The sequence below is a fragment of the Astyanax mexicanus genome, chromosome 19 (assembly GCF_023375975.1).
Source record: "Astyanax mexicanus isolate ESR-SI-001 chromosome 19, AstMex3_surface, whole genome shotgun sequence".
NCBI lineage: Eukaryota > Metazoa > Chordata > Actinopteri > Characiformes > Acestrorhamphidae > Astyanax > Astyanax mexicanus.
Window position 1 is genome coordinate 37,502,898 of NC_064426.1, and position 23,785 is coordinate 37,526,682.

Below are 23,785 nucleotides of genomic sequence, written 5' to 3' on the forward strand. Positions count from 1 at the left end.
GTCACTCTCAGTTCTGAGGCTTCCTAGACGAGTGCCCGTTCAGAGGTCAGCAGCGTAAAGCCCCCCGAACACCATCTTTCAGCCCACTGTGGAAAGACCGCAGTGTCTGAGCCAGCCGTCCGATTATTTCTCCCTCTTTTATCACACTCGTTTTATTGGGGCCGTCTTTGCACCATATGTTGCTTTGAATTGACGTCAGCTCGGAGTTGGGTGGTCCGTTCCGAATCTGACCCCAGTGTCACACTGACTTGGTTCGGCTCAAAGATATGGGTGTCCGTAATGAACTTTCCGCCCCTGCAGGGGTCAACAGGTCACCGTGTATTGCAGGAAACATGTTACAGTGGCATGGACATCACTGGACATTTAATTTTCAGATTACTTTTTACTTCTACTTCTTCATTTTCACACAATGACTTTCTGCTCCTTACATTTTAGTAAAAATAGCCTAAAAATATTCCTATTTCATTTCAGCTCGTTTTATCATTCCTGCTCCTCATCATTCACTAATAAAACTCCTATTCAGATAAATCTCTCCTCCATCCAGATAGAGTGATGAGATCTGAATGTGATTGGATGTAGAGAAGTATAAATATATACCATTCTGACATCCTATTGGTTTATACTGTGATCCATCACACCTGCACACACCCCCCCCCCAGACACACACTCCAGCAAGAACATAGCAGACGTATGTAGCCTAGTATGAAGATGATCCGTGCAGAGACTCAAGAGAACTCCAGACAAACTCCAGTCCACCTAAACTTCTTTAATATATTTACATTCTACTCTATGTAAAATACATTCATTTACAATAGGCATATTTGCAGCTGAAACAGATAGGAAGCCCAGTGCATCCCAAATTGTATTATCAACATTAACATTTTAATAATTAAATAACATTATAGTCATTATGGCTTTTAGATAAATGTTTTCTAAAAAAAATTTTTTTGTACTTAATGGCTTTATTTTTCCCCCTTACATTTCTTTTACTTTTATACTTTAACCCTTTCAGACCTGATACGATCCAGTGATAGACAAAATATAATAATGTTTACTGTTTACTGTCTGTTATGCACAAAAAAGAAGACGTAGAATATCCTAATATAAAATGTATTAAAAAAATAAATCAAATTAACTAAATATTTCATTGCTTTCTTAATGTCCATTGCATTGGAGACCTGTGTTTGACATTTTATTATTATTTTTTTTTTATATTGATATAGCTTTTAAAAATTATTTTAATCATGATAAAACTAGTAAAATTAGCAAAAATGTAAAAACTCTTTATTTGCCTCGTTGGCCCTATTGCTGCCATGCCATCATGTCTGAGTTGAGTGTTGTTTTTCCTTCAATGCAGTGGCTAAGCGGGGCTAAGCTACTGTTAAATTGTCTTGTGCACTTTTCTATTGGCTCATGGTTCATAGTCTAATTAGTTAGTATTATTATATATAAATGTGATGTCCATTGTAATGGTGGCAGGTTCTCAAAGGGTTAAGTAGTTTTGAAAGCAGTACTTTTTTACACTTTTACTTAAACAAAAAAAAAAACTTGAGTTGATACTTCAACGTCTACAGAAGCATTTAATTAAACACTAGTATCTATACTTCTACCTACAGAGTAATGAATGAAGATACTTTTCACACCTTTGCAGTTCCAAATTCTCACTCTTACTATTACTATTTAGGCCAATGGATGGAAACAAACATGTTTAAATGCCAAGAAACCCAAAAAGCATTAATGTTACATTCAGAGTGTTGTTTCTATAAGTCTAAATTCATCCATATTTGTTCTTTTTGTGTGAATTGTTGAGTCACAGCGCCACTCTGTGGATGGAGGATGTACAATGCAGTGAATGGCTTTCATTTGCAGTGGTTTGTGTGGTGCAGTGGATAACACCACTGAGCTACCCAGTGATCCCAGTGATCTCCAAAACAACCACTTTACAGGAGAGATAAAAAAAAAAAAAACTTCTAAACTTTCAATAGAAGTCAATGTAAAAAGAGTTTATTTCAGGTTATTTTGAAGTAATTCTATTGGTCCGTTCATCAAGAAATTGTGGCACAGTGTAAGGGACAGTTTGTGTGTTCAAATTATGCAGTAAACTAAAAATCCACAAAAATGGAGATACTTGTTTTTCATTGGATAGCAACAGTAAACAATGTAAAAAATAAATAAACATTACTGTACCTTTAATTGTAATATGCAATATTAACTAATTCAAGCAATACAGCTCTGAAAAAATTAAGAAACCACTTCAGTTTCTAATTCAGTTTCTCTGATTTTGCTATTTATAGATTTATGTTTGAGTAAAATTAACATTGTTGTTTTATTCTATAAACCACAGACAACATTTCTCCCAAATTCCAAATAAAAATATTGTCATTTAGAGCATTTATTTGCAGAAAATGAGAAATGGCTCAAATGATGCAAAGAAAACAAGTTCATATTCATAAACCTTTAAGAGTTCAAAAATCAATATTTGGTGGAATAATCCTGTTTTTTAATCACAGTTTTCATGCATCTTGGCATCATGTTCTCCTCCACCAGTCTTACACACTACTTTTGGATAACTTTATGCTGCTTTACTCCTGGTTCAAAAATTCAAGCAGTTCAGTTTGGTGGTTTGATGGCTTGTGATCATCCATCTTCCTCTTGATCATATTTCAGAGGTTTTCAATTTGGTCAAACTCATAATTTTTAAGTGTATATAGAGACACTTAAAGGTAGTTGAATGTTTGTGGAAACTGGTCGTTTTTTAATCATATTATCATTCATTTTAAGATGTAGAGGCATTTAATTCTACATACACTTATACTCTGTGTGTTACAGTGTCTTATACTGCCACTAGAGGGCGCTGTAACATTACAAATACAGCCTGATGCCATCATACTCCTTTTAAAATGTGCTTTTTGTTGTATTTATTACGTTTTTTGCCTGATATAAATAATGTGTCTATACAAATATTTTATATTTTAGGATAAGACCCTGTAACAGATACGCTGGCATGCCAAAAGTCATGGGATAGCACTGTGTAGCACTCAGGCTTGGGACGGCTGGCTTGGGAATGCCCAAGCCTGTATAAGTAGTGAGGTGTTATCTTGTTAGGGAGTTTGAACACTGACCAATGAGCTCATGGCATGGTCATATGAAGTACTTGAATATATGATTTCCATTCTTCCATCCACAGGTTCACATAGCAGTGACATAGTTCACATAGTAGTTTCACATTGGGAGGGGCACTGGGTGATGTATGGGTTTAGAGGTGGGGCAGGAGGGTGAGTTGATTGGCTGAGCTGCAGCAGCAGCAGTGTGCCTCTGATAGCAGTGAGACCGAGATGGTTGGACGACAGCGGGTGGGGGGGGGGGCGGTATAATTGATTGACGGATTTGCATATTGTGATGTTGTGTCTGTGTACCAAAGTATTTAGACACAACATCCTCGCCTATAGCACAGTTGAACCAGAGAGGGCGCTGCAGAGGCGGTAATAATAAATAAAAAAAACACAATAAAGGCATTTTTTTAAATGTTAGTAAATGTTTATAATATTTTTTAAGCAGGACTGGTATATTTACTTACTTCAAAGCAACACATTTCAGATATTAATGGAAAAAATATGGTTTAGGGTTTAGTGGCTCTTTAAGAATTCCTGCAGGGGGTGACAAAACTTTAGTTTGGAGCTCTACAGCTGAAATACTGTACAAACCCTGGCTGATTTCACTCTACCTGGGGTCAGCCAGTTCAGTAGCATGTTTGTGTTTTTGCCATTATACTACCAGACATACAGTACCAGTCAAAAGTTTGGACACACCTTAAATTTCGTAGTTTTTTTTTTTTTTTTCATTATTTTTTCCATTGTTTTATTATGGAAGTATTTAGTAATCAAAAAAAGTTTTAAACAAACCAGAATGTGTTTTATATTTTAGATTATTTATAGTAGGCACCCCGTACTTGCAATTTTCTCAGTCAGCTTTATGAGGTAGAGTCACCTGGAATTCAGGCTTTCAGTTAACAGCTGTGCTGAACTCGTCAAGAGTTAATTACCTGAATTTCTTGCCTCTTAATAAAGTGTTTGAGAGCATCAGTTGTAAAGTAGTGAAGAGGTAGAGTTACAGGTATACAGTGAATAGTGAATATTTGAGTAATGTTCTAATCCAGATTATGAGAAGCAAGAACTACTCAACTAAGTTTAAGGCCTTTGGACTTGTTTGTGTGCTTTGGGTCATTGTCCTGCTGCAAAACCCAAGTACACCTGAGCTTGAGGTCATGAACAGATGGCCGGATATTCATCTTCAGGATTGTCCGGTAAACAGCAGAGTTCCTGCTTCCATCTATTACAGTAAGTTGTCCTGCAGCTCCAGACCATCACACTACCACCACCATGTTTTACATCGTTCAGACGGAGGTTCTTTTTCTGAAACTATGTGTTAGTTTTACAGCAGATGTAACGGGACACACACCTTCCAAAAAGTTCCACTTTTGTGTCATCAGTCCATAGAATATTTACCAAAGTCCTGGGGATCATCAGGTTGGTGTGTTGTTTTTGGTCAGAAGTGTTTTTTATCTTGGATATCTCTCATGGAGACCATTTTCACTCAGTCTCTTTCTTATTATTGAATGATTAACACTGACCTTAACTGAGGCTTTAAGTGAGACCTGCTCATTTCATTTCTGACCTCCTGGATGAGTTGTCCCTGCCCTTTTGAAAGAATTTCAGTCTGCCAGCCACTCCTGGGAAGGTTCACCAGTGTTTCATGTTTTCTACAGTAGTGAATATTAATAGCTCTCACTGTGGTTCACTGGAGGCCCAAAGCTTTAGAAATGATTTTTTTTAACCTTTTCCAGACTGATAGATGATCAATGACTTTGTTTTCTCATCTGTTTTGGAATTTCTTCAGATGGGGGTATAATAATGTGCTGCATTTTTAGATATTTTATCTGCTTCATGTTGTCAGAAAGGTTTTATTTAAGTGATTTCTTTCTTGATTCTACAGGTCTGGAGGTAATCAGGCCTGGTTGTGGTTAGTTTTCCAAAAAGTGAGATTAATTACAGTTCATTTATAACTTTTTAGACAACTGGTGTTGAGTATTCTTTTTTCCCGTCATAAATGAAACCATCATTTTAAAAAGTGCTTTTCATATTTACTCAGGTGATATTTGTCTTGATTTTAAAGTTCCTTTTTATAATCTGAAAAATGTAATATAATAAAAATGCAAAAACGAAAAAAATATCTGTAAGAAGGCAAATAAGTTTTCATGCCACTGTACGTGGAACTGTGGTTTGTAATTGGCTCAAAGCTTAGTTAAATCTAATATGTTTACATTACAAATTACCTGTCATTTATCTGATGGGCTCTAGAGGTTTTAAAAGAAACTTGAATCTTCTCACAGGTACGGAGCTAAAAGGGAGATTGTATCAGTTCTTCCAGACGGTTTGTCATCACAGGATTTCAGCACGCACTAAGTGACTCGGGCAGGCAGAGAGGAAGTGTTTGAGCGCTATAGGCGGTGCTAAATTGCTGTTTTGATAGCAGGCTGTCATGGCTGTTCAGTCACAGCAGTTACTCTTGGGGCAGACTGCATCATCATGCCAACCAACCACTGCAGAAAGAGCTTTCAGCTGCTCTCCGGATTCCTTTTCTGCAGAAACTCAGCTGTTAAAATAGTTTGGGTTTCTTTATTAATAATAAATATAGTTATTTAACCTCACAGGACATAAACAGTGACTTGGCCCAGTAGCATCAATACAGTTTATATATTAAATCATCTTGTTTAGAGGGAGGTGCTCTAACAGGTTTTATTTTGGCACTTTTTTAGGAATTCCAGAAGTTTTATTAGGCCACACTGACCACTTCAGAAGCTCAGCTTCACTCTGCATACCTTCTCTAGTGTTCACGGCTATTTATAGGCTTTTACTGCTTTATTTATTGCCGCGTTTTGTGGGATTACTTGATGTAATAATGTATCCAAAGAAGTGTTGGTGTAAAGCTGAGCTGTTTTATTAGTCCAGGTCTTTCTAACCCGAACTAAAGAGGGTAAGTTCACTGTGCTGTAGATAAAATATATACAGGGCTTGGACAATGAAACTGAAACACCTGGTTTTAGAACACAATAATTTATTGTGGTGACGGACAGTTCTGGTGGAAACAGGAGAGTTGAGGTGCACATTGAATTCTGTCGTGATTTGAGCAGCCGTGGTTTTATGTTTTTTGGATACGATCCGGGTTAGCACCCGAACATCCCTTTCAGACAGCTTCCTCTTACAGCGTCCACAGTTAATCCTGTTGGATGTGGTTGGTCCTTCTTGGTGGTATGCTGGCATTACCCTGGATACCGTGGTTGTTGATGCATCACAAAGACTTGCTGTCTTGGTCACAGATGTGCCAACAAGACGTGCACCAACAATTTGTCCTCTTTTGAACTCTGGTATGTCTCCCATAATGTTGTGTGCATTGCAATATTTAGAGCAGAACTGTGCTCTTACTCTGCTAATTGAACCTTCACACTCTGCTCTTATTGGTGCAATGTGCAATTAATTAAGATTGGCCACCAGGCTGCTCCAATGTAGCCATGAAAACTCCCACACATATCCCAGTAGTTTCCTGTATTGACCATCACAGGATTTAAAGTGGCACTCACACAGTTTGTTGTTACATTCAATTCATAACCATTTATTGTCTGGGGGCCACTGGCCATCTTGGGGCCCTAGGCAGTTGATTGGTTTGCTTGCCTTGTTGTAACGGGTCTGAGTTACTCTGAGTTTCCAGGCTGCAATTTGCACACACTCTCTGCTCATCAACATCAATGTCTGTCTTTCTTACAGTAACAGTGCAGGACAATAAAACAATCACCTGCTATTCAAATTAACGTCTTAAAGCCTCTGAAAATAACTACAAATACTCGTCAGGACGAGAGGCCAGCGCTGAAAGCAGACAGCTGCCAAACCCTGAGACGATTACGCTCTCCTCCCTCACACACACACAAACATGCTTTAAACAGAGCGTCCCACTCAGCTGATAGACCTCATCCTTTCTTCCATTTGCATATAGAGCGCTCATTAGCAGCAGCACAAAGCCAGAGCTTCAGTTCTCCAAAAATAAGATCTTTATAACCATTAAAAAAAAATGACGCACACAAACGCTTATTAAGAGAGAAGGCGGATGAATTCGCTTCAGAATCTCTCCAACAATTCTTCAGGCTAATGAGACGAACAAAACCCAGATAACACTTCACTTCAGCAGCTGATTTTATTTTACAGTTAAAACGGTTAACACAGCCCTTTCATCTGTTATGATAACAAAAATATTAACAGAATAAAAAATACTGTTTGGATAAATATATGAAACTGTGGAAACTCCAAGTATAGTGGAAGACATCACATGTACTCTACTACTACTACTGTAGTACAGTAGCTGGTGTGGTGCAGTGGATAACACCACTGCCTGCAAGTGAGCTACAATGTGATTGGGAGACTGGGATTCAATTCCTGCTCTGGGTGACTGAATGCTGTGCTACACCATTAAGAGTCCTTGGGCAAGAAACATCTATTTCATAGCATCCTCTAGCAATGCCTAAAAAGCAACCACTCAGCAAAACCAAGGCAACACCTTAGCAACTTGCTAGCAACACCTTAGCAAGCAACAGTTATTACATAGCAACCTTTAGCAATGCCTAAAAAGCAACCACTTAGCAAAACCATAACTACCACCTAGCAACACCGAAGGAAGCAACAGCTATTTCATAGTAACCTCTCGCAATACCTAATAGTAATCAATTTGCAAAACCATAACAACCACCTAGCAACACAGAAGGAAGCAACAGTTATTCCATAGCAACCTTTAGCAATGCCTAAAAAGCAACCACTTAGCAAAACTACAGCAACCACCTAGCAACACCATAGCAAGAAATATCTATTTCATAGCATCCTCTAGCAATGCCTAAAAAGCAACCATTTGGCAAAACTATAGCAACTACCTAGCAACACATTAGAAACCACCCAGCAGCACCATAGCAAGCAACAGCTATTCCAACTAGCAACCTCTAAAAAAAGCAACACCTTAGCAAAACCATAGCAACCACTTAGCAAAACCTTATTAATCACCAGCTAATCAACACATCCCCAACTATCTTGGAACCACTTAGCAACCAGTATCTATACCAAAGTGTTTGGTTGGATTTGCCATTAAATAATAGTACATTGTTGTAAAAATTCTTTTTTTAAGTTTTAAAATATTGTAAAGTTTAACTGAATGTTTTTTTTACGTTTGATTTGTGTTTTATTCTTATTTTATTTTTAGTTACAATGTATTGTTATTCTTTAACATTTTTTTTTTATTTGACTTCTCTTTGTTTTAGTCATGTTTGAATTATTTATGCTTTATTCTTATTTTATTTTTTATTTCCATTTCCAGCACTTTGAATGACCATTGTGTATGAAAGGTGCTTTATAAATAAACTTGCCTTGCCTAAATACTTGACTGCAATAAAAATGTGGGTTTCCCTCAAAGTTTTACCAAGTGAAAATAGAGGTTTATTGATTGATTGATAACATTCTGGCACACTTCGATCTGGCTTCTGTCTCCAGTCTGAATTGTGACAGATGCTGATATATCTTCTGCAGGTTTGCTTGATTTTGGGATTTGTTTGGAAGTCAAAAGAGTGTAGACTTTGGCCTACTGGGTCCAGTCAAGGTCCTGCTACTGGTCGCAGGCTCTGGGAGTTCTGGTATTGGGATAGCCATTCTGCATTAAAGCCAGAAGCAGCTTTTTCTGGTTGTGTGTACAGCCCAGCCCACAATCAGTGTAAACCATGCTGTGACGTGTTGTTTGTGACAGCTGTTTGGATGCTGCAGAAATAGAATCTTTTCTCTCCTGAACCAAATGATAAGAGTTTGTCCTTTATCTTATCTGCTGAGGGTAAAGCAGCGCAGCCGGGGCTGAGCGTTTCACGGAGGCTGATTTCTGCCCTCCACAGTGGGTGATGACAAATTGTAGAAGGTGTGGGGTTAACCAGGGGACAACTAAGATCAAGAATGGCAGCAGCATCTACAGTGGAAAGATCTACACCATAGCATAATAGGAATTTATGAATCTATCCTAATCTGAAGCTACATGAAGTTTGGAGGTGTGTAGTGATGAACTCTGACGCTACATGAAGTTTGGAGGTGTGTAGTGATGAACTCTGACGCTACATGAAGTTTGGAGGTGTGTAGTGATGAACTCTGAAGCTACATAAAGTTTGGAGGTGTGTAGTGATGAACTCTGACGCTACATGAAGTTTGGAGGTGTGTAGTGATGAACTCTGAAGCTACATGAAGTTTGGAGGTGTGTAGTGATGAACTCTGAAGCTACATTAAGTTTGGAGGTGTGTAGTGATGAACTCTGACGCTACATGAAGTTTGGAGGTGTGTAGTGATGAACTCTGAAGCTACATGAAGTTTGGAGGTGTGTAGTGATGAACTCTGAAGCTACATGAAGTTTGGAGGTGTGTAGTGGTGAACTCTGAAGCTACATGAAGTTTGAAGGTGTGTAGTGATGATGAGCTCTGACGCTACATGAAGTTTGGAGGTGTGTAGTGATGAACTCTGAAGCTACATGAAGTTTGGAGGTGTGTAGTGGTGAACTCTGAAGCTACATGAAGTTTGGAGGTGTGTAGTGATGATGAGCTCTGACGCTACATGAAGTTTGGAGGTGTGTAGTGATGAACTCTGAAGCTACATGAAGTTTGGAGGTGTGTAGTGATGAACTCTGAAGCTACATGATGTTTGAAGGTGTGTAGTGATAAACTCTGAAGTTTAATTATTTGAATAGGTGAGGGGATACTTTTGTCAATACACTTTAAGTGCATTTCTTATATGTATCTTGAGATAATGCTATCTGCAATTAAATAAAAGGTAAGATAAATGTAAAAAAAAACACTTTTGGGGTCTGGCCTTATACTGGTTGACCGGCAAGCCAGTGTTAAAAAAACAGTCAGTGCTGGTTTATGACAGTCTGGTGCTGGCATGGTGCTGGGTTACTAACAAACCATTATTCCAAACAAAGCTTTCACTCAAAATAAAAACAAAGCAAAATATTATTTTATCTCTGACTGGTGCTGGTGAAGTGATGGTTGACCAGCGAACTCGTGTTTAAAACACAGCATGTACTGTACTGGTAAGCTGAATGAAAGTAGGTCTATAATTTTCTGCCTGAACTGGACCATTGTTTATCTTCTGAAAAAAGCTATAGAGAAAAATATACGCCCACTATAAAGCCTTATTGTCATAATGAAACAGTAGCAAGCTCTTTGACCTGCACAGTCAGTCATTACACACATTGTCATTATGCTGTTATTACAACCTTGGAACTGTACCTAGCCGCCATGCCCAGGTTTGACTCAAATGGGAGGAACATGGGCTAGATGTGATTCAGATGGGCATGGGCTCTGAGTGGGTTTTTATATGTGCTTTTATTTGGACACAGTTTGGCTTTCTGTTTAACCCCTCTTGCTGTATCAAAGACAATGACTGAATTCAGCAGCCCCGTCAGGAAAAGCACCCACTCTCAGAGCGTATTTCTAAGTAAAGTAACTAAGTACGTTTATCAAGAACCGTAGGTGCTGCCGAGAGGGGGTGCTTTTCATGGTGGGGTTGCAGAACTCACGTGACATGAATATTTATCATTATTTCTTAGGATTCAGCATAGCATAGAACAGCATCTTGGGTATTTCATTTTCTAAAAGATGTATAAGGATAAGAGCATCAGCTAAATGTTGTAAATGCCATATAAATGCTACATGTTGATAGTATATTGCAAAAGAAAATTAAATAATATGATAAACAATTACAGCTGTGATAATACAATATTATTGGCGTGAAATAATATTGATAAAAAGTTGGATGCTACAAAAAAGCTTGATACTTAAAAATTGTGAAATGCAATACTATTGAAAACAAGACTATTTACTGTATTTGATTGTGAATGTTCGTTTGTAGTTTATATGCATGCACAAAATATGCTACACTTTAGTTATGTGGAAGATTTTTTGGTTATTTTACTTTTTATTTTAGATTCTTGGTAAGTTACTGTTTACGAAACATTTACAAAAATATTATTTTTGTTGTGTATGGTACTATTATACTATTGTATTACATTATATTCCAGTAGTAAATAATTGAAATGTCAATGTTTATTTATTTCATTATTTTATTTATTTATTTATTTTTGCTGTAGTGTAGTTCTTGGGTGAAAAATAAGTTTTGTCATATTGCCAAGAATATTGTTGTTGCACTGAAAAAATACTCTGAAATACTGTGATATTATTATTGTCCCACCCCTAGACTTTTTTTCCCCAGAGCTCGAGCGCCACAAACTCCATGCCACTTTTGGTGGGCGGTACCAGCACGGCACAGAGCGCGCGCCTGAGTGTGTGTATGTGGTGTGTGTATGTGAGTGCTGTCAGAGCGCACGCGGCAAGTGCAGAGAGAGTGTGTGTAAGTGTAAGTGTGGATGAAGGAAGCGAATAAAGGCTAGGATGCGCGCCGCCTCCTCGCGCCTTCTTGCCCGGGAATTATGCACGTGCGCTCGGCGGACGGCGCGAGCGTGAGCGAGGGAGCGCGCGAGAGATGGAGCGAGTCAAGCCGGCCGGAAACAGCAGCAGCAGCAGCAGCAGTAATAATAACAAGCGCAAGGATAAGAAGAGCGGCAGGCGCGGGGCTGGGAAAGCTTTATTCAGGAAAAAGTCTCTGAAATCGGTGGGAAGTTTTGTGAATAAGGTCCTCAGGAGTCTGGGGGCTTGGGCTCACAGCGGAGACCCCCCGCCGGACCCGCTGGCGGACCCCGAGGAGGAGGACGACGAGGGCGGCTTCAGAGACGGCGGACCGGCGGCGGCCAGCAGCGGCAGCTCCAAAGAGGACGGACGGGGCGGAGTGCGCGGCTGCCCGCTGCAGCCGAGACTCTCCACCGCCGCCGCAGCCAAAGAGAAGGACAGGCTGCCGCCGCTGCCGGGCGGAGAAAAGGACAAAACCCCCGGAGTTCTCGGCTTGAAGAACCACGGGAACACCTGCTTCATGAACGCCGTGGTCCAGTGCCTGAGCAACACCGACCTGCTGGCCGAGTACCTGGGTCTGGAGCGGTACAAGTCGGACCTGAGCCGCGGGAGAGGAGCGGTGATAAGCGGGGAGGAGGACCCGCAGCATGGAGCTGGAGGAACCGGGGCTGGAGCTGGAGAAGTTACCGAGCAGCTGGCCGCTCTAGTGAGGGCGCTGTGGACGCTGGAGTACACCCCTCAACTATCCGTGGAGTTTAAGGTGATTCAGTAAAGTTGGTGTACTTCAAATATACGCACACATATGTTTAAAGGTATATGTTTGAGTTTAACTGAACAATGTTGTTTTATTCTATAAACTATGGACAACCTTTCTCCCAAATTCCAAATATAAATATTGTAATTTAGAGCATTTATATGCAGAAAAAAAAAAAAAAAAAAACTCAATAAAGTTTTAAGAGTTCAATCAATAGAAATCAATATTTGGTGGAATAACCCTGGTGTTTAATCACAGTTTTCATGCATCTTGGCATGTTCTTCTCCACCAGTCTTACACACTGCTTTTGAATAATCAAGCCATTCCGGGTGCAAAAATTCAAACAGTTTGATGTGATGGCTTGTAATCATCCCTCTTTCTCTTGATTATATTCCAGAGGTTTTCAGTTTGGTAAAATCTAAGAAACTTGTCAATCACGTTTAAGTGGTCTCTTATTTCTTTTCCAGAGCTGTACATTTATATACAGGGGTTGGACAATGAAACACCTGGTTTTAGACCACAATAATTTATTGTCCCAACAGTTCTGGTGGAAACAGGATAGTTGAGGTGCACATTAAATTCTGCCGTGATTTGGGCAGCCGTGGTTTTATGTTTTTTGGATACAATCTGGGTTAGCACCCGAACATCCCTTTCAGACAGCTTCCTCTTACAGCGTCCACAGTTAATCCTGTTGGATGTGATTGGTCCTTCTTGGTGATATGCTGACATACCCTGGATACCGTGGCTCTTGATACATCACAAAGACTTGCTGTCTTGTTCACAGATGCGCCAGAAAGAAGTGCACCAACAATTTGTCCTCTTTTGAACTCTGGTATGTCACCCATGATGTTGTGTGCATTGCAGCTTGCAGCTTATGTTGCTGTTGATACTGACTCTTGTTTTAAGCTTCTGGTACATCCAAGTTTTGCACCTGATTGGTATGGTGGCCGAGAAAGCCCAATGCACTGCAAATTGAAAAGAGCTGCAAAGACATGATCTGGTCTCGATCTGACCCAGCTATCAAATATACTTCTTTTTAATTGAGCTAAACTGCTGATATGGCACAGTTTAATCTAATATATTAGCTAGATAATATACTGCTATGAACAAACGCTGTCCCTGCTGCTCCATGCTGTGTACACACTAAGAACACAGTAATGTGCAGCGTTCACTGCTAGCTAAGAACACACTCTGTTTGCTATATCTGCATGTCCTACTAAAACACTGTGTTTAAAAGCGCAGCGGCAAATTTTCAAAGTTCTGTGTTAAAGCAGCTTACTCACAGTTAATCACAAAATATTGTTGTGATTGATCAGAATAATTTTTTTATTGATTGACACCACTTAATATAACCATTGTCACAGGGCTGCTATAGTATCTTATCCAAATAAAGTAAAACAAAATTTAAAGGTGCATTATGTAGGACCTGAGAGCGAGTGTGTGAAATGGCTACAGCAGTTCAAAACACCACAGAGAGTAGTCTGCTCCGCCCACCCCTCCCCAGCCACGAAACTTATTTGGGTTGTGCACGGGCTCTGCGGTGTGCTGGACCGTGCGAGTTTCGCGGTGTGTCGGACCGCGCGAGCCCCGCTGTGTGTCGCTAACTGGCTAGCTAATTCAGTCATGACCGTGGCTCCGCAAAAGTACCTGACTGAATTAGCTAGCCAGTTAGCTTACCCGTTCAGGAGAAAAGTAGCAGCTCTGGGTCAGTCTTGTGTCTTTTTGAGCTCTAAGTCTCCACCGTTCGAACTCACTGCCAATATTCACTCTTGTTATATTCCTGCTTTGGTCACTGAGCTTTTTTGAGACATTCTGAGGCTTTTTAAGCTGTGTAGCAGCTGAGGTTTAACTGAACCAGCCCTGCTAGCTAAGCTCCTCTGCTGCAGCGCCGATCGCTGTACGGCTGACAACCTCGCTGGGCGGAGTTAGTGTTGGTGAATGAGCAGCAGGCGGAGTCAGAGGACAAAACAAACACAAAACCCGGGACGGATTGCACATTTAAAATAGGAACGCACTGCTGAATCCGTGCTGACAAGAACTTCCAGTGCTTTCACTCAACATGTTTCCTTAATATCTGAGGATACATCCTGATCATTTAATCATTTATTATTGAAAATTAGTTTCATAGTGGTCCTTTAAAAATGAGTACAAGTGGCAATTCCACAAGAATTTTTAATCGCTTTAAATGTTAGGCCAGCCTAAATGTAAGTCATCTGTTCTGCTAGTGATTCTAAAGCTGAGCTGCAGTCTCTCCAGTCTTTCAAAAAGCATGCAATCATCCCTGACAGCTGCTCTTTACAGTGACGTACTGCTGTAGAATTACGAGGGCACTCCTCCCAATAACCGAGTATTATTAAGCGTGAACTGGAGTGAACTGATGCAGTTGGTAATTGCAGAAGTTCAGTGATGAATTACCAGCCGTCCGTAGCAGATCTATGAATGGGGCAGTGTGGTGCTTAACCTGACTGCAGGAGCGGAAGCTCCAGCATTACGCTGCCATTATAAGACAAAAATAGTACCAGCTCCGGCTCATCTGTTAGCTTTAGTAGCTCGCAGGTTCAAGTCCCACTGGGCTTCTTCACAATCAGCTGCAGAGAGAACAGAGCCGAGCTGCTTTCTTAAGCTCTGTAGTATTGGAGGAATATATCTGGAGGTAAAGAGGTGCTGAACTGGGGATGATATAGTGTGGGAGAAATCTACGGTGAATTATTTCACAGGAAATATTAAAGAGATATAGCCGCAGGGTAAAAAAACCCACTCCGGATGAAGCAGGAAGTCAGTTCTGCTTGCTGACTAGTGGATTTTACTGCTTGCACATACATATGTGCTTTTACTATAGTTCAGAGGTAGAAGATACAGTATGTCGATAGTTTGAGAGGGCCGAATTAGGACTTTGGGCTCAACAAGGCTACAGTCACCATTGTAATACTCCTAAATATTAATATCACAATCTATCATAGTATTGGTTCATGAAGTTAAATATAATCAGTATTTTATTAGAACATAGATGCTCTAAAGCAGGGGTCAGCAATTAAGTTTGAAGGCAGGCCAGATATTTTCCAAGCTATTACGTGGTGGGCCTCAAAAATTAATTCTGTTTTGAAAAATGAAGTGTAAAGGGATGGAGCTACAGACTAGTAGCTCTCCAGCCCAGAGGGTTTTTGAACCCAATTGCAGAACAGATGAATTCAAAGCTGGTAAACCCAAGAAGAACGGAAAAAATAAACAAATAAACACACTGCTTTTCATGCGGGATCGAACCAGTGTCATCAGGGTCGCGGTCCAATACACTACCACTGCCCAGTGATAGTGGAGTTTTCGAAAAGCTTCATTTTCAGTGACTAATAACGCCGTTTTTGTGTGGACAGAAGGCCAAAACTGAGAAAAAAAAAAACTCAATATTTTTTTTTTATCTGGATTCAACAGCTTACTGTCACATTACCGAACACAGATTCTGGACCAGGCCTGGACGAACAAGCACCTGGTCGGACAATTTTGAAAATGTATTTAAAAAAGTAGTTGTTGCTCAGGAATGGCTAGAAAACTTCAGCTTGTCTAGAGAATCCCTGTTCTTTTCAGTGTGTTTGAGTGGTATGGCGTTTCCTTGTCCGTAATCATGTGAACGGAGTCTAAGACACGCCCCCTGATTAGACTTACTAAAGTTAATGCTTTATTACTTCATGTAGTGCCACTATAATCAAATGAATATGGTAAACCTGCATCAAAAATATTTTTGTAGTCAAACGATACATTTACACACAATAATGATATCACAATATTGTGATTCTGTGATACACGATGTATCGAAAGACAGTTCTTTATGATACTTTACATCTGTGTTATTAAAAATGATAAAATACTCCTAATTAAGCAAATACCAGAAATTTTGGATTTATTGGTGTCAATAATAGAGCTAGAGCAATAAGCAGGATAATTCAAGCATGAAACAGAAGGGGAAGGCAAACGAGTAGCAAAGTAACAAAGCAAGGTCGGTAATGAAGTAGCAAAAGAATACAAAAGAAACGCAGGGTAAAAGAGCTAAAGAATAAGATACAGTACTCGACAAAAGGGAACAGAAACAGAGGGGTGTATACAAAGGGAGACAGGAATTGGCAAGTAAAGTAAGGTGAGCCGGAACACTGAAGCGCCATGTGATCCAGCATGTCCAGGAGGTTAGGCTCAGGTGCATGCTGGGAAATAGAGTCTTTAACCCTTGTGTGGTGTTCAGGTCTGTGGGACCCGTTTTCATTTTTCAACAAATGATACTAAAAAAATATTTTTTCTAACTCAAACTCATTGGCATTGGCTCATTTTTTGTGAAAAACCTATATCAAAACACATTTTTGATAAACACACACTGTAAACACCCCCCCCCCCCCATTTATATTACATACAGTATGTTTGGCCAAGGGCTAATAAACATTGCTTCATTTGTAAATTTGAAACTAAACAAATTTTCTACTAATATCTTGAGTTTAATTCATTTTCTTTTACATTTTATTAAAAAACTAATAAAAAAAGAGTAGCACTTTTTAAAAGAAATGTAACATAAGAAAGGTAAAGGGCAAATATTAACCATGTAAGCTGTTTATATTGCTTGCAATTTAGGTGAAGCAAGCATGTGTAAAGCATTTTAATGTAAAATTGCTTAATTTTGCTGAATTAAATACAAGTAACAAAGTAAACAAGTAACAAAATTATAAACACCACACAAGGGTTAAAATGAGAATTAGAGTCTGCGGCAGGCAGAAAATCAGTGAAAGGACTGACAAGTAGATCTAATTGATAAAAATATCAATATTTAACTTCACGTATTGATAATTATCGCAAACGAAAGCATCGTGATATCAGTATTTGTCCCACCCCTTTTAACACAGACATTATGATGTCTTCATTGATGTCTCAAAGATCAGCACTATCAATTTATCAATCATTCCATCACAGTCAACTCCTCCTCATCTTAAAGGAATTACTGTAATCACATGTAATAAGATACTTGTCGTAAATCTAATCGCCAAGCCTTAATTAAGCGTGATTAGGATTCTGCTGAGGTTAGACAGAAACCCACACTCTGGCCCTCAGGTCTTGTGACTGGAAGGGTTTTAAGTTCATGTCTGGCTCGTGTAAAATTGTCTCATGAGTTACGACACAGCTGCATACAGTATATACTGACTCAAATCAAGGCTTGAAAAAGGGAAAGAGAGTCGTCTTTATAAACAGTAAATTAAATTTCAGTAATTTTAAGCCTCCTCTTGTGTGAAGTATTGTAGACTGTAACTATTTATCCTAGTAGAAGAGAGGACCAACAAATGGTACAGGTGAAGATGCTTCAAAGAAGAGCTGAATATGTGATTTTGAAGTGTGCCATGATTAATGTCAGACGTTATAAAGCGTGGTCTATTTTTAATCAGCAAAAAATAGATCTTGAGTGGCGTAATGAGAGCATTAGAAAAGAGGAAAAATCATGTAAAAAAGAAAATAGAGCCCTAAACTGCTGCTTGTAGCGAAACACACCACAAATGCTGTATAAGCTGATTTTGTTAACGTCCTAAATTTAGCTAAATAATTTTTTTACACATACTTTTATAACTTACCTGAATTACAGTGTCTGAATATCTCCGTCTTTCCATATTTGTCACACTAAGAAGCTTAAGATTCTGATCTATGAACTTTGGCCCAATCCCATTTCACCCATTGGCCCTGCCACTTACCCCTACCCCTTCTTTTCCAGTGTACCCCTTCCCTAAGAAATCATTTCCCTAAGAATTGGGACAATCCTTCAGCCACCCGATACTCCGATCTTCAGGAGTGCTAAGGTTTAGTAACCTAGCTGCTGCTGGTTAACTAGTTAACTTTAGGTTTTATTGTATGTCTTCAGAAAGAAGTGAGATGGTGGAGAAATTAATAATTATTGTCCATTCCTTAATTCCCCTGTGATGGGGAGCTAAAATTTGCTTTGATTAGCTTTTATCCTAATTTATTTTTCTGTTCCACCTTAAATGCTGCAGCCCCTGCCATCTGTTGCACCATTTAAGGTGGAACGGGAAAGTTAACTAGCCAGCTACTGAGACAAACTACGATCGATCAAAATTATATCATGGTCTCGAGCATCAAAGTCAAAAACAGGATCGACGATTCCTCTCTCTAAGCTGACGAATCAAACCAATGACTGACCATAGACTAATCTAAAACTGGTATAGGCCTCTCTGCTGTAAACAAAAGAAAAAAATCGAGAATCGAATCAAATCGTGACCCTAAAATCAGAAATCAAATCAAATCGAGGATTTAGAGAATCGTGACACCCCTAAAACAGATACAGAACTACAGTCTGTAATCATATTATAGAACTACAACAGTTTCCTATATGATCAGTTGCAATGATAAGATGGACAGTAAGTAGCTGATAGAATAGACACTAGTTATTAACACTAGTTATTCAACAGTAACAGTAACCAAACCTTGTGAGGGGTTTGGAGTATGATTTTTTTGATTTTAGGTCTGGCCACAACATTTCACGTCAGGATTTTGAATAGACTATTCCAGAACCTTTGTTTTGTTGTTTTGAGACATTCGTCCACGTCAGATCATTGTCTTGTTCCGTAACCCAGTTGTGCTTCATTCAATTCATAGCTCTGTAAATTAAATAGCTCTTACCCTGAGCCGAAAAGCATCCATCACCATGTTTAACAGTTGGCGTGATGTTCTTATTGTGGAATAATTGTCTGTACAGGTGTAGCATCACCTGCATCCTGCCTTTTAAAAAGTTCTACTTTTACCATGTTAGTCCTGGCAGTAGTGATCGTTTTCATTTCACTTTTGGCTAATGTGCCCATTTACAGTGTTTAGACTGCAGTAACACATGCAGTTCATCATTGCGTCCGTGCGAGTCTTGAGACAGAGCTGATGTAATGAATCAGGTGCTTCCAGTCAGGACAAAATGAAAGAAACGGAGAGGTTAGATCTGTCATAACATCAGCTTGAACTACTCAACCACTCATCTCCTAACTCCCGAGTGTTCCTGTGTTCTGCCCTCTTTAAAACAGTCTGTGACCTCAAATGTCACAACAGAATTCCTCACATACTTGTAGTGAGATAAGAGTGTTTAGAGGTTAACTTGTGAACAGAAACTCAAACAGCGCAGCGGTTTAATGAGTAGGTGACCTGTTTATAGGTGATACAGAGACGCATTGCAACAGTACATTTCAAAACTCTTATATTTAGTTTTTGTTTCTCAGTGATTTTACTCTATTAAACCAACAAATAATTTAATTGCAAAGCAAAATATAAACTCGTTATAAAAAAATGCATGGTAATTGCACCCAGAAGAAAGTGTTGGATTGCTATACTATTTGTAAGGAGAATAAAAGTTGCCAGGAACAATTAATTATTTAAAAGTTAGACTGATATAGGTAACACTTGATCATATGTATTGAGCTACACATTTAGAAGTAGTAGTTTCTGAATCAGTTTCTCTGATTTTGCTATTTATAGGTTTATGTTTGAGTAAAATTAAAATAGTTGTTTTATTCTATAAACCACAGACAACATTTCTCCTAAATTCCAAATAAAAATATTGTCATTTAGAGCATTTATTTACAAAAACGAGAAATGGCGGAAATAACAAAAAAGATGCAGAGCTTTCAGATCTCAAATAATGCAAAGAAAACAAGTTCATATTCATAAAGTTTTAAGAGTTCAGAAATCAATATTTGGTGGAATAACCCTGGTTTTTAATCACAGTTTTTATGCATCTTGGCATCATGTTCTCCTCCACCAGTCTTACACACTGCTTTTGGATAACTTTATGCCTTTACTTCTGGTGCAAAAATTCAAGCAGTTCAGTTTGGTTTGATGGCTTGTGATCATTCATGCTTATCACTTCACCTGTCAGACCTCTAATTCTTCTCTTTACTGCTGAAACTGAGACTTAGTCCAGTCATGTAAATCTGAGCTTAAGGCTAAAGCTGCTGTTTCCATGTTGGTCAGCCGGACGTCTTCCTGTAGCAGTTTTCTCCATATTCCAAAACTCTATTGAAGGTGTGGGAAACAGTACTCACTGCTCTCTGTGTTTCTGTGTCTTTTTCTACTTATTATGATGATGAAAGTGTGAATGTGCTGTGTGTAAGTGTGTAAATGCTGCATATGTTCCAGCACTGATTTACTACAGACAGAAGTAGTTTGTAAAATAACATTTTTGGCATTGTTAAAAAAATAAAACATCGAATTTAAAGAAATGTTTGTAGAAACAAGTCCCAAATGTGGAGCAAAGCTTCCAATAAAGTGAGTTTTGGCAAAACTGTTATGTTGGGGTGGCTGTAAATTAGAAGTAACTTAAAAGTAACTTAGTTTTAGAATCAAGTAATCCATAAAGTAAGTAAGATACTTTTTAAAGGGATAATCTGTAATCAGATAACCTTCTTAAAGTAACTATGTCATGACTGCAAGCATATCATTAACCTGTTAGCTTTGTAAAGAGAATCAGGCACAGGCTTTATAAGCAGAACTGATATGGTAGAATGGAAGAAAATGGAAGAAGATAACAAAGAAACACATAAAGTAAACATGTATGATGAACAGCAGTGTCTCAGAGCCCCCAGAATCTGAAAGTAAGAAGGGATAAGGTGGTTCAGCTTTAGATCATGGGGGTGTCAAGAAGCTGTTAGGTTGGAATTTCAGAATTTCAGAGTCAGGTCTAGAGCTCCTCCACTCAAGCTAATGAAAACTAATAGACCTCTGAATTAGACCTATCTTACACTCTGCGCAAGGTGCTCATTGCTATCTTACACCCCACCAACAGTCTATTTTTTACACCTTTCTTCTGCGTTATTTAAATAGCAACGGTGCTTGTGAATTTATCTACACCGATGGGCATGGTGGTCTGTAAATAAGGTGTGCTCAGCTAAATTTCTGGTGTATTGCTATCCTGGCAACAGAAAACACAGATACACCACTGACTGAAATTAAGGTCATTGCTCATTGCTATCTAAGAAGCAACAGGCATATCCAGGTAGCTGCGCCTTTAAAATAGCAATCTGCCAAAGTCAGAGGTGTTATATTGTGAGTGAGGCTAAACTGTGGCCAGTGTGCTTATGGCAAGCTGACTATGCTAACCCTACATTCCAAGAAGTTATGTATCCTAATTTACAGCTATGTACAGCATAACTAACCAACTTTCAAACAAAATGCAAAATGATGGGTTTTATTTGGGGCACCATATAACTAACTTAAGTTAAATCCACCACCTTCCGGGTCCGATTGGTCCAGCGATCTGAAGCACTGCCACTGTGATCAGAAGATTGTTGGTTCAAATCCCGGTCATGCAGCTTGCCATCAGCTTGCCCTCATCACTCCTAGGGTGATGTCGATCAGCACAAGGCGTCTGTGAGCTGATGTATCAGATGTATCAGTAGGATGCTACTCGGTAATGCTGCATCAACAGCAGCAGTTCAAAAAGAGACGGTGGCTGACTTCACATGTATTGGAGGAGGCATGTTCTGGTCTTCACTCTCCTTGTGTTGTGGCATCACTAGTGATGGGGGATATACAGCTGTTAGGGAAGGTGTTAGCCTTAAAGCTAACCTAGCTCCTCACAAGCAAGCACTTTATCAGAGCTTCGTAACCAAGCTAATATTCTGGGTGTTTTTTTTAACACCATAAAATGGTAAGAGCAGGCATATGGATGTTTGGGTGGATCAATTTAGTCAATTTGGTGTCTTCAACCACAGACGCAGCTCCTCTTCTCTCTAGAAAGTAATAAATATAAGTTATACTGTATCCAACAGCACTAATCCTTTTCTGAGTATATTATACTGCTCGTTCTGGATGTTTATTATCACTGTGGGTTTAATCTACATGAACAGATCTGCTGTCACACCGGAAATTCTAACACAAAGTAAACAGCGATCCCCCACCCTGCTATCATGGAAAACAGGGTGGGTGAAGATGATCTTAATCTAATCTCACTCTTTTATTTAGAAAAGAAAACTGAGCCACTGAGGCAGTCAGTCAGGGAAAGCTGGCAGTTGTCAGTTGTCAGTCAGACGCTGTTCCTACAGTGTACTTTATCCACATTGTGATAACGGTCTGCAGTTCTTCATTAGAAAGCTGAGAATAATCTGCTGTAGACCAGAACGTCCCTTTCCTAAAGTGAACACAGTGTTTTGGGTTTTTTTTTTTTCAAGAAAAAGTGGTTGGACCCACTCGACACTGGAATAGATATGGATACGTTTCTGCTACCCAGAATAAATTTCACAATATATTTTTTAAAATCTACTATTAGTTGAGTGTAAAAACCTATTTCACAATGAAAGAAAAGAATAGAAAAAATCACCCCTGTTCTTTAGCATCACTCCCATAAACTATTTTTGGCAGATTCACTTTTTAAGAATAATTTAGGGCTATGCAGTTAATTCTATTCTTTCTTTATTGTGAAATACATTTTCACAATAAACTAGTAGTAGATTTAAAAATATGATAAATCATAGCTGAAAATCGAATAAATCAAAATTCTGTTATTAATTGCGATCAATTGCACCTTTTATTCATAAGACTAAGCTTATTTCTAATTTTACCCATTTTCTCCCCAATTTACACGGCCAATTACCTAACCCACTCATTAGTACCTAACCTACCTATCACTAGTGATGCCCCAAAACACCAGGAGGGTGAAGACTAACACACGCTTCCTCGGATAGTGGAGTCAGCAAGTCAGTCAGTCTTTTCGAGCTGCTCCTGATGCGGCATTGCCGAGCAGCATCACAGCGCCAACGCTCGGTGGAAAGCGCAGCGACTCGGTTCTGATACATCAGCTCACAGACACCCTGTGCTGCAGACATCACCCTAGGAGTGATGTGGGGAGAGAGCGCCATCTACCCACCAAGAGAGAGCAGGACCAATTTTGCTCCCTCTGAGCGCCGGCAGCTTAATGGCAAAGCTGCATGAGCAGCTTCGGGGGTTCGAACCTGCGACCTCCTGCTCATAGTGGCAGCGCTTTAGACCTCTGGACCACTCGGCCTTAGCCTGCGACTAAGCTTTTAATAATGGGTATTTAGAAGTAAATAAAAGAATCAATGTTAGATAATATATTTTTATCTTCATCGATTAATTTATAATAAAATCATGATTTAAACATTCTAAAATATATTTCTTACACTATTTTTTTTATTTATATTTAATCATCCACCATAAAAACTTGCGTCCTAAGAAAAACAGGTGCTATTAATCGCAGTTAATCACAGAATATTGTTGTGATTAATCTGTTAACATATTTGAATCAATTGACATCTATCTATTTATTATGCAATGGTGCAAAAAGTGGTAAAATACAATAAAGAAAACTGCGAACAGAATCTTATTGTTGGTATATTGTAGAATACGCTACAGTAAACCTGTGGTTAGATGTTTCTGTAGGTCTGTATCTCTGAAGATACAGAGAGCTTCAGAGAGCTGCCGGGTTAATGTTTGTCTGAGGTGAGCGTTCTGCTGGAGATAATAACTGGTCTTCT

The 23,785-nt window shown here is 39.1% G+C and overlaps 1 protein-coding gene across 1 annotated transcript in view; it reads left to right on the forward strand.

The window, feature by feature from the left end:
• The first annotated feature begins 11,444 nt into the window (after positions 1–11,444).
• Positions 11,445–23,785, forward strand: part of usp43b (ubiquitin specific peptidase 43b) — a 152,815-nt gene continuing 140,474 nt past the window's right edge. Inside the window, exon 1 of the mRNA XM_022665042.2 lies at positions 11,445–12,287. Within this exon, the coding sequence (XP_022520763.2) occupies positions 11,604–12,287 (684 nt within the window). The 5' untranslated portion in view covers positions 11,445–11,603. The remainder of the gene's footprint in view (positions 12,288–23,785) is intronic.